Source organism: Liolophura sinensis, chromosome 6 (assembly GCF_032854445.1).
Source record: "Liolophura sinensis isolate JHLJ2023 chromosome 6, CUHK_Ljap_v2, whole genome shotgun sequence".
NCBI classification, from domain to species: Eukaryota; Metazoa; Mollusca; class Polyplacophora; order Chitonida; family Chitonidae; genus Liolophura; species Liolophura sinensis.
In genome coordinates, this window is record NC_088300.1 from 42,165,633 (window position 1) to 42,177,566 (window position 11,934).

Below are 11,934 nucleotides of genomic sequence, written 5' to 3' on the forward strand. Positions count from 1 at the left end.
AAAACCCTTTTGTCTGGTTCAATCCTAGCCTTAGACAGGGTATTTGTACATTACCCTGCTCTGACTATTAGCATGGCCATGACGATAACAAGCGGTTGATGATGCATTTCTCTCAGATTGTACAGTCTAATGTTAAGAGCCTTTTGTGTGGTTCAATGCCAGCCTTAGACAGGGTATTTGTACATTACCCTGCTCTGACTATTAGCATGGTCATGATGATAAGCGGTTGATGATGCATCTCTCTCAGATTGTACAGTCTAATGTTAAGAGCCTTTTGTGTGGTTCAATGCCAGCCTTAGACAGGGTATTTGTACATTACCCTGCTCTGACTATTAGCATGGTCATGATGATAAGCGGTTGATGATGCATCTCTCTCAGATTGTACAGTCTAATGTTAAGAGCCTTTTGTCTGGTTCAATGCCAGCCTTAGACAGGGTATTTGTACATTACCCTGCTCTGACTATTAGCATGGCCATGATGATAAGCGGTTGATGATGCATTTCTCTCAGATTGTACAGTAATGTTAAGACCCTTTTGTCTGGTTCAATCCCAGCCTTAGACAGGGTATTTGTACATTACCCTGCTCTGACTATTAGCATGGCCATGATGATAAGCGGTTGATGATGCATCTCTCTCAGATTGTACAGGTCTAATGTTAAGAGCCTTTTGTGTGGTTCAATGCCAGCCTTAGACAGGGTATTTGTACATTACCCTGCTCTGACTATTAGCATGGTCATGATGATAAGCGGTTGATGATGCATCTCTCTCAGATTGTACAGTCTAATGTTAAGAGCCTTTTGTGTGGTTCAATGCCAGCCTTAGACAGGGTATTTGTACATTACCCTGCTCTGACTATTAGCATGGTCATGATGATAAGCGGTTGATGATGCATCTCTCTCAGATTGTACAGTCTAATGTTAAGAGCCTTTTGTGTGGTTCAATGCCAGCCTTAGACAGGGTATTTGTACATTACCCTGCTCTGACTATTAGCATGGTCATGATGATAAGCGGTTGATGATGCATCTCTCTCAGATTGTACAGTCTAATGTTAAGACCCTTTTGTCTGGTTCAATCCTAGCCTTAGACAGGGTATTTGTACATTACCCTGCTCTGACTATTAGCATGGCCATGACGATAACAAGCGGTTGATGATGCATTTCTCTCAGATTGTACAGTCTAATGTTAAAACCCTTTTGTCTGGTTCAATGCCAGCCTTAGTCAGGATATTTGTACATTACCCTGCTCTGACTATTAGCATGGTCATGATGATAAGCGGTTGATGATGCATCTCTCTCAGATTGTACAGTCTAATGTTAAGAGCCTTTTGTCTGGTTCAATCCCAGCCTTAGACAGGGTATTTGTACATTACCCTGCTCTGACTATTAGCACGGTCATGATGATAAGCGGTTGATGATGCATTTCTCTCAGATTGTACAGTCTAATGTTAAGACCCTTTTGTCTGGTTCAATGCCAGCCTTAGACAGGGTATTTGTACATTACCCTGCTCTGACTATTAGCATGGCCATGACGATAACAAGCGGTTGATGATATACTTCTTGCTGATTGTACAGTCTAATGCCCATTGAAGACCACTTGTCTTCCACTTATATGGTGTACATATTTTTAATTTCACATGGAAAGTTTGTGTAATAGTAGCCACAGGTTGTTGATTTATCCTGAGCAATCTTGTCACTGCCACCAACAAAACTGACTGCCATTCCAGAAGTGACAAATTCTTTTTTTTTGCAGTTTCTTGCTCCAAAATTAATCTTGTTTTCCGTCTTCGCTGACGTCATATGGCAAGACAAGAACATCCAAGTTTTATTCAGCTGGTGATATATTTTTCCGGGTATCTATGTTGAGTGATGGGTGTTTTCGTGTTTACTTGAAGATAACCTCATCTCCAGTATCAGAGCTTAATGATATTGTCTGTGAGTTTGTCCTGATAGGCAGACAGTTGGGTTATTCTTTACCATCTGTGTCGAGGGGATATTGAGGTAATTTTCAGACAGGTAAAGGAGTATCTATGCAACTGTGTCTTGTAACAGGTGGTAGATGAGCGAACAGAGCGTTATCAGCCAGGGCAGGTGTGTCAAGCCACAGTGCTTCAGGTGATGGATAGAGGAGAACTGGAACTCTCACTCATAGGTCAGTAATTGCTGCCTGTACTCTCCAGAAATATCAGGCAGTGCTGTTTGTCATAAAATGTCACATAAACCTTTTAAAGCTATTATTGAGTACTAAGGGAAGCTGTTGGGTATTTTATCAGTAAACGGTTATCCTCCTTAAAGCAGTCATCTGTGTAACAGAAACTTTTAGGTACTATAATTGATCAATCTGTCAGTGTGCCTATGTCTGTTTGTCTACTGTCAAACTAATCGAGATTTCATACTTTTACTAGTATTGCTTGAGGAAATTGTCTTTCCCTTCAGTATTGCCATAATATATCTGCAATATACCTGTTATTGTGGCATTATACCATAATTATTCATTTGTGATTGTGTTTGTGACAGTCTATTCCTTCAGAATAGAACTTGTTCCAGCACAATGACTCAGTGCCGTCACTGTAAGTTCAAGTCCAGCTCAGACTGGCTTTCACCGAGATCATATGTGGGAAGGTCTGCCAGCAACCTGTGGGTGGACATGTACTTCTGTCTGGCTGTGCCCAGTTTTCCCCCCAACATAATGCTGGCTGCTGTCATATATTAAGTGAAATAGTGTTCAGCCAGCCGTTGACATATACAAATATTCTTACGTAAAAGTAAATATTTAAATGAACAAATAAGTGAATAAAGACTGATTGCATGTTCTTGAACAGGCGTGCCTGAGGTGATCAGAGCTGGCTGTTTGACATTGGGCTTGGTGATAGGCCGCACTCACAATGAGACAGCCTTGAACCTTCACTTGTGGGGTAATTACATTGGAAGGGTGTGGCTAACTGATGTGATGGACAAGTACAGGGATAACCCGCTCAAGGGCTTCAGGGATGGCCAGTGTGTCCGCTGTCGGGTTCTATCATGCGACCTTCAAACCTCTGATTCTGAAGGTCGTCATCTTTGTTCCTTGTCTCTGCGCCCTTCTAGGTAAAGTCATATGTTGATGTTGTAGTAAATGTGTAGTCATTTATTGAGTTCCTCAGCAAACTACTTTGAGTTTTGGTAGTCTGTTCTTCAAAAAAGTTGGATTTTTTCCTTCAATAGTTTTTGTATTCATGAGCTCTGAAAAGTGTTCAGAACGTTGCACCATAATCATAAATCATTACTGTTTAGATAAAATGGTTGATAATGATAACACCTTTTAAGACTTTCCACACTCAAGACCAAATCATGCCGGTGTTCTTTCCAATCATACATGTTCATGGGAAGGTTTTCCAGCAGCCTGCATTGGTTGTAGGTTTCCCATCTTTTTCTCTCTCCGGTTTTCTCCCATCATTATGCCGGCCTACATTTGTGTGTCGTATAAGTGAAATAATCTTGAATACAGAGTAAAATTTTAATTAAATAAATCAATAAGTTTATACAATCTCCATCATATTTTAAACATTATTATTCTTCCAGTCCAGGACATTTTGGCTGTGACTGAGCCTGTGTGCAATTTCTATTATAATAAATTTCTCATTATAATTTATAACATTTTGTATCAAACTGGAATTAAAGGACTTCAGCTAGTCTGAAGTCTGATGTTTATATAACCAAAAATTTACGAACTGAATCTAGTATGAAGAACAAAGTCACAGGATTTATTGTTTGAGCGTGTTAAGGTTTCTCTTCCAGCAGTAATTTGCAAAATATCATTACTTTTATAACAGATGTCGTGCAGATGCCAAGAAGAAAGTTGTGGTTGACCCAGATGTTCAGAATCTTAGGGACCTGAAGGAGGGGCAGATTTTGAGGGGGTTTGTCATCAAACACAGCAGCTCTGGTATCATAGTTTGGTAAGATCTGTGAAAAATGCAGTCTGCTTGGTATCTGTTGAAAGCCACCGATATGCGCGGGACTTCGGGGGTTAATCCTGATCATTGGTCTGTTATGTAACAGTTTTACCAACGTTTTCAGAACTGTTGACCATGGTGAATCCAGACTTGGTTTCATCATAACAAATTACAAATCAAGTTCAACAAGCCAAATCGTCAATTTCCGGTTATGGCTGTTGTCTACACTTTTTCTGTAACCGTGAACTGCCATGCGGCAGCTCTTATGAAATGGCCACGCAGTACCGAGGAACTGCTGCATTTCACTGTAATTTCTGAATAGTAATGAAAGGTTATGTAATTTCTGAATAGTAATGAAAGGTTATGTAATTTCTGAATAGTAATGAAAGGTTATGTAATTTCTGAATAGTAATGAAAGGTTATGTAGTGTGCCTTGATTTGGCTGTTAGATAACAAAAATGTGACTGGCCCTCAATCTTATCATCTGTATCAGAATAACTGCTCCAAATATCACCCAATTGTGGTACAGTTTTGTGTACTGGTTGGTCTAATGAAGGCTCAGATGAAGACTGAAAACTGACTTGAAATATATGCATAGTTATGCATGTATAATGAATTCTGTGATTCTGTTTCAGCCTTGGGCATGGCATTACTGGCCTGGCGATCTTTGAGAACATATCCGAGTATTTTATCAAAGACCCGCAGGTGGCGTATCCTCCAGGAAAAGTAGTAACAGTCAAAATACTCAGGTAGTATAACCCCTGAAGACACCCACTCCACATCACAATGGACATCCATAGTCTGTTTCAAATACGCAGTCCCTAACATGACTCCTGTGTACCAAAAGCTATTTCCGAAAGTATCCAGGGGTTGGTTTTCAGGACAACGAGAACTTAAGTTTACTTAATTTCACTCTCAACACTCAGATAAGAAATAAGGGATATTTTTCTTTTTCCATTTTCTGCATTTAACCTAAAGTTTGTTTATGTAAAAATTCACTTACAGAACCACATAAAGACCTTACAAGTGCTAAACTTTAAGTGAATTATAATACCATTAATTTAATTATTTGCTATCGTGAAATGTGAGGAAGAAAGTTTGTATCTGGATATGTACATATAAACATTTACATGTTTGTATTTAACAGCATTAACAGGGATACCGAGAAATTACAACTGTCATTTCTGAAGAGAGACACGGGTGTAGCAGAAGATGTACCATCTGAAGTTCTGGGCACTAAACGAGACAAAACCAAGAAGATGAGCAAAACACCCGAGGAGGAAGTGTCAGACAGTGTTAAGGTCAAGAGGAAAAGCTATGGTGAAGAGGAAGGGTCTAGAAAGAAACGATTGAAAACGAGCGATTCTGATGATACAAGCAAAACTCTTCACAAAGTTTCAGGTGTTAAAGATGAAGGCAAGAGCAGCGATGAAGACGATACAGATGATGAGTCAGATAGTGGGGTGGATTTCGGTGATGAGGTGGGTGTAAGTTGTCAGCAAAGTTGTCAGCATTTTTTTAATTGTTATACATATAGCTGTTGTGTTTGATCACATCGTTAAAAATTCAGCTACAGGTATTTCAGTAACTTTGTTTCAAATATAGATTTATTGATAATTACCCAGTAATCTGAATAGTGTATTTAATACAACTTCACAATCATGCTTTGGTAGGTATAATATAAGATAAGGTATAAAATATAAGATAAATTTGGCCTGAAGCAAACATCTCTTCATTGCCACAGTTTCTGTAAAAGAAGTGTTGTATGTGTAGAATTTTGAATTTGTTTCCCACACTGTTTAGTTATTCCATTGTTTCCTTTCCCCTGATGACAGCAGGTAGCGACTGTCCAGCCAGACAAACCTCTACCTAGACTTCAGGTATCAGAGGACTTCAACTGGGATGTTGACTACTCCACAATAGCACCTCCTACCAGACAAGATGAGATAAGCAGTGATTCTGAGGAGGAGACAGTTGAACAGGTTGGTGGGAGATCTTAAATTTACTATAAATTCACTGTGCTTATATGTAATATCATCACGCTTGTTGTTTAATTCTGATTTGTTGCCATAAAGTACCATTTAATGTAGCAATTCATATTTCATTCATTAATATATATATATATATATATATATATATATATATATATATATATATATATATATGTAATTTACTGTTTTAATGAATACATTGTAGAAGTCATCGAGGAAGAGTAAAAAAGCTGTTTTGAAGGAACAAAAAGTGGAAGAGAAAAGATTATTTGAGGTAAGTGATTGTACAATCTTTATAGAGTATCGTCTAACTGGGGAACATGGGATATAGAGAACAGCATCCCTTTTCACAGACTTGTGTAGATAATTTCCCATAACTGTAGGATTGGATCATCACTTTGTGTTTTCATTGATATTCTTAAGTTACGTTTCAATCCCAACCTTTGACAGGGAATTTGTAGTTTCCCTCTACCTTAGTGTTTTTTGCTCCTAAGTGACAATAATCAGTTGACATGGCTGGTTTGGCCGTTTGCACTGTTTCAATAAGTTGGATGAGGATCACTTATCTTTTTTTCCAACATGGTGCACACTCATGTACACATACCTGAACACATACCTCATGTGGGAATGTGTATCAGTAACATGCTGAATGTCAGTGGTTTAGCACTGGTTCTTCAGTTACCTTCACCCAAATCTGTAATCATATAATTGAAAAAATATGGCATTAAATAATAGTCATATAAATAAATACTATCACCAGGAGGTTTTGCCCGGGACTGTTGGATCTCCAAAAGCTATTGAATGCTGGTGACATCAGATTTGCTCTTTGTTCTTTTAGACAAACATAAGTTTAATACTTACACCTTGGATCGTGTCTCCCACTTGGATCTTGAAGAATTTTATCCAGATCACTGATGTCCCTACAATGTTATGTTTTTGTACAGCTTGAGAAAGAGCAAAAGAGTGGTGCTCAGCAGCCGCAGACAGCTGATGATTTTGATAGGATGGTACTGGAGTCGCCAGACAGCAGCCTGGTATGGTTACGTTATGTGGCGTATCACCTGGAAATGACGGAAATAGAGAAAGCCAGGGCTGTGTTGGAGCGAGCACTTCAGACAATTAACTTCAGGTATGCTACACTGGTTCTGATTTGCATGAGAATTTGTGACTTCCTATATAAATATTATACGGAGGATTTGAAAATGTAATCCGTGAAATAATTAATGACATTTGAATGAAAATGCCCTCTTTCTTCAACCTTTTGGAGACTGCAAAGCCTTTCCAGTGGGATCTCTTGTCTGAATTTGATTTCATTTAATTTGCTTTTAAAAGAAATGACTACAAATAATATAACCTGAGTTAATCAGGAAGAGGCATGGAAACAGGCCTAAACACAAACAGCCATTCTTTCTGATGTGCTTGGTAATTTAAATTTTGAATCTGGACTTCTGAAGGGATGCACCATGTTCATGCAACAGGAAACATTATATCGTGTCACTTGTATTCCATGCACATATGATTAAAAGTTGAGTACACCACGATGCTTTCGATTTTATTAATTTGTGCGATTTTGCTAACATCTGAAAAATTGTGAACTATGAGGTAAAACCCAAAGCATTCATTCATTCATTCAATTATACAACATCAGAAAGACCAAACAGTATGCTTATTAAACTTCATTTATGATCCTTTATTGGTGCACATGTACATTTGATCAAGTGTTGCCTTTACTTTTTTATAAAAGTTTATCCATTTCCATGTTCATACCGCTAATAATTACGTTCAGGAACTAAAGTATTGTCTATATAATGCTTCTTTATCTCTTGTATAAGCCCACCGTGGGATAGAACAGACCTTTTGAGGTGTTACTCCAGCTTTCTGTATAAACTGTGTGATGAAGAGATTGCACATTTCTGTGGTAATGAATGAATGAACAAACAATCCTATGCCCTAAATCATTTAAGCCTATACACCGAGAGAAAGAGAAGTAATCTGGTATCTTGAAATCAAATGAATCCATCAATAAACATCTTATGTTCTTACCCACAGAGAAGAGCAGGAGAAGCTGAACACCTGGGTGGGCTACCTTAACTCATTTAAGCCATTAAATTACTTCAATTACTTCATTTAAGCCTATACACCAAGAGAAAAAGAAGAATCTGGCAGTCAAATGAATCAATCAATAAACATCTTATGTTATTACCCACAGAGAAGAGCAGGAGAAGCTGAACATCTGGGTGGGTTACCTTAACTTGGAGAACATGTATGGGACAGAGGAGAGCCTGAACTCTGTGCTCACCCAAGCCCTACGGCAGAATGACCAGCTCTCTGTCTACAGTCAGCTTATCAACATCTATGTCAAGTCAGCCAAAATTGAGGTAATGATGCAACAGGAAGTGTGAAGTTGATGCTCATTTCAGCAGTATCATGATAAACATAGTGTGAAAGTTTTAACTTCCACATGGTATGAACATGTGGTCTCGACTCTGTCCACCGGCCCGGATAGCACAGTTGGTAGAGCGTCCGCTTCAGGACCGGTAGATCCAGGATCAATCCTTGATCGAGTCACACCTAAGACTTTAAAAGAGGAAGTTGTAACTTTAAAAGAGGAAGTTAAAACTTCCTCGCTTGGCGTTCAGCATGAAGGGGATAGTGCAACGACCCGTATAAGTATAATGGCTCGGGCAGGGCGGCCTACTTGCCTTCGGTAAGTTGTCGCAGTGAAGCAGCACTAAATAAAAGAGCGGTGGAAGTCCGTCCTGCAACAAGGAGGCACATTACACGTACATGCACCCTAATGATTCCTTCGTCGTCATATGACTGAAAAATTGTTGAGTACGACGTTAAACCCCAAGCACTCACTCACTCAATTCTGACCAGAAATGCTGTGAAATTCGTGGTTAATATAAGCGTGAAAACAGTCATTACTGTGACATGTTGGTGAAAAATTCACGACATCATTTTGGATACCTGTGGTAATCTGGCACATCAACAACAGTTTTGATTGAAAATGGCCAATGCTATGTCTCCTTATTAATCAGTTCTTCCATCATCTGAAGACTAACTTACTCCCAACTTGCTCATACACTGTTTCTTGTTTTTAGGAAGGGGAAAAGTTGTATCAGACCATAGTGAAGAAGTTTAGTGGGAACAAGGAGGTGTGGGTGAAGTTTGGCCTGTTCTATTTCAAACACGACAACACGGAGGCGGGACGCAAACTCTTACAGAGGTGCCTCAAGAGTTTGCCTAAGCAGGAACGTAAGGCAACATTATCATACATGTATAATGTAATTCTTCAAACTTTTTGCATACATGTATTTGTTTATTCAGGAATATTCTGAGGGCAATGTTCCTTGTACACTGATAAAATGATACTTTTTATGAAGCCCTGAAATTGGCCAACCCAACCAGTGTAGTTTCGTTTCCAAATCAAAACAAAATATTCATAAATTGTAAACATAAATTGCAAAAATATTGATGAATTCACGTAAATTCATAGATTTGCCCATAAATGTAGAGATGTATACAAGTGCTGGTACATGACCCTACTAATGTCAAAGTGATACAAAACTCTGAGGATTGAACCACCTTTGCGAGGAGTTTTTGGAGATGAAGAATCTCAAAGTAATTCTGTGAATAAACTCTCTAAGTTTTATAAAGCTACAAGGTCACTAGGTTGGCTATTAACAGTTAATTTAGACAAATCTACAAACCTATAGTTTCAAAGTAATTCATGAACCACGCAGATCTTGTATCAACCTTTTAAACCACTATAGCAATTGTTTTAGTGAAATTTGTGCATACAATTCTTATGCAAATGACACTAAAAATGATTTGTTTGTGTGCAAGCTTTATAAACTTGTGCAAATTATTTCTCTACACACTATAGTTCTCTCAGAATGTTTCAAGATATGGCTTGTAGAGGCTTTTGAAAAAGTTGAAGAATTAGGGTAGGTCAATTAGGGTCATTGCTAGTTATTCTTACTGGCCAAAGCCAGGACGTTGTACATGTAATCAAGTCCTCCCTTTGTATTATCAGATTTGGAGGTCATCTCCAAGTTTGCCCAGCTGGAATTTAAGTTTGGTGAAGCGGAGAGAGGGAAGACGATGTTTGAGAACATTCTGAGTAATTACCCCAAGAGGACTGACCTCTGGTCAGTGTATATAGACATGGTCACTAAACTGGATGAAGTGGACATGGCTAGGTAAGCAGATTGATTGGCTAGGAGGTAGGACATAGTATCAGCCCTCTCCTCCTGACAAATCCTGATATGGCCTGAAGGTCGATGAAGAGTTTCAAAACCACAAACTTCAGTGCAATATTGAAATCACTTTGTAGAGGCTTTTGAGTCAACGACAGGTCAAATAAACCACTCATGTTTTATTGATTTATTTGATTGCTGTCTTATGCCATACTTAATAATTTTGAACTTAAAATGTCTATCAGTTTTCTGGGTGTATTAAACTGGAATGTGTCGTGTGTAATTCCTTTAACAATATGGATTGCAACAGTGTTTTTGGATCTTAAACGAGTCATTGCACGTGTTCTGTTTTTATTTTTCAGACAATTGTTTGAGAGAGTTATAAACCTTAAGCTGTCAGTGAAGAAAATGAAGTTTTTCTTTAAAAAATACTTGGACTTTGAGAAATCATATGGTACAGAAGAGAGTATGCTGTCTGTGAAACAGAAAGCCTTGGAGTATGTGGAGTCGAGAGGATCTCTGGATGAACTGGAGAACTGATGATGAAGACGCCTTTTCATCCTCAGACTATAATAGACTGAAGCAGAAAGCTTTCGGTTATGTGCCGTCAAAAGGCTCTCTGGATGAACTGCAGGGCTGATGATGAAGACGACATCCTCATACTTTAATAGACTGAAGCTGAAAGCCTCGGAAGATGACGTCCATTATGTATGAGGATGACATCCAATATATGGAGTCACGAGACTCTCTGGATGAACTGGAGGACTGATGATGAAGACAACATCCTCATACTTTAATAGACTGAAGCTGAAAGCCTCGGAAGAAGACGTCCAATATGTATGAGGATGACATCCAATATATGGAGTCACGAGACTCTCTGGATGAACTGGAGGACTGATGATGAGGACGTCATCCTCATCCTCAGACTTTAATAGACTGAAGGAGATAGCCTTGGATTATATGAAGATGTGTGCGATGAGTCTACGTCATCATATGATAGAGTAATATTCTACTGGTATGAAACAATAAAACTACATTTTTTTTATATTATTATTTATATTATTATTTTTTTTTGTACAATGTGTCGTTTATGTGAGCAGAATACTTAGTGTCTTCTATCCTGAAATAGTGTTAAAGGGTTGATTTCATCACGGCCAAATGGCCCCAGAGGTTCAAATCCAGCTGTCATTGGTTCGCCAATGTCAGGAGGTTTATCATATAACTGACCAAGGTTACGTGAGCTCACAGAATAATCCAGAATACTACCCCCACAGATTAGCTGACTTCACCTCTTGCCAAACAGAACCAAGAATTCCATTACAGATTTCACCTCATACAATATGGAAGCAAGAATTCCATTCGCCGACTTCACCTCCAAAAATGCGGAAGCGTGAATTCCTTTAGCCGACTTCACCTTCAAAAATATGGAAGAAAGAATTCCTTTAACCCTCTTCACCTCTTAAAATACGGGAGCTATAGAATTCAATTAAATTACTTCACCTCCCAAAATACCGAAACAGGAATTTAATTAGACAACTTCACCTCTTAAAGTAGGGAAGGATTCATAAGAATTGAGCTTCCAATATGTCTGGTATATAATCTGCTTCTGTAAATGTTTACTTAGCATGGATTCAACTGAAGGCTTATCTCTATAATGTAAGCTAGAATTTTAATCCTCCGGCAGTCTAAGAATCTGGTAGGTATGTATAAATGTACAAAAATATATAAAAGTTATCTGCTATTTTTAGTCTGTTGCTTTAGAAACCAGAAATCTGGTCGACTCAGCCCCAGTTCAAAATGGAAGTATATA

At 38.5% G+C, this 11,934-nt stretch overlaps 1 protein-coding gene across 1 annotated transcript in view; it reads left to right on the top strand.

The window, feature by feature from the left end:
- LOC135467223 (protein RRP5 homolog) overlaps positions 1-11,142 on the top strand; it is a 41,933-nt gene extending 30,791 nt beyond the window's left edge. The window contains exons 32-43 of the mRNA XM_064744987.1: positions 2,049-2,148; positions 2,819-3,083; positions 3,809-3,934; positions 4,567-4,680; positions 5,079-5,412; positions 5,767-5,913; positions 6,128-6,196; positions 6,867-7,051; positions 8,132-8,300; positions 9,027-9,180; positions 9,962-10,127; positions 10,487-11,142. Of these exons, the coding sequence (XP_064601057.1) occupies positions 2,049-2,148; positions 2,819-3,083; positions 3,809-3,934; positions 4,567-4,680; positions 5,079-5,412; positions 5,767-5,913; positions 6,128-6,196; positions 6,867-7,051; positions 8,132-8,300; positions 9,027-9,180; positions 9,962-10,127; positions 10,487-10,664 (2,007 nt within the window). The 3' untranslated portion in view covers positions 10,665-11,142. The remainder of the gene's footprint in view (positions 1-2,048; positions 2,149-2,818; positions 3,084-3,808; positions 3,935-4,566; positions 4,681-5,078; positions 5,413-5,766; positions 5,914-6,127; positions 6,197-6,866; positions 7,052-8,131; positions 8,301-9,026; positions 9,181-9,961; positions 10,128-10,486) is intronic.
- Positions 11,143-11,934: the final 792 nt, after the last annotated feature.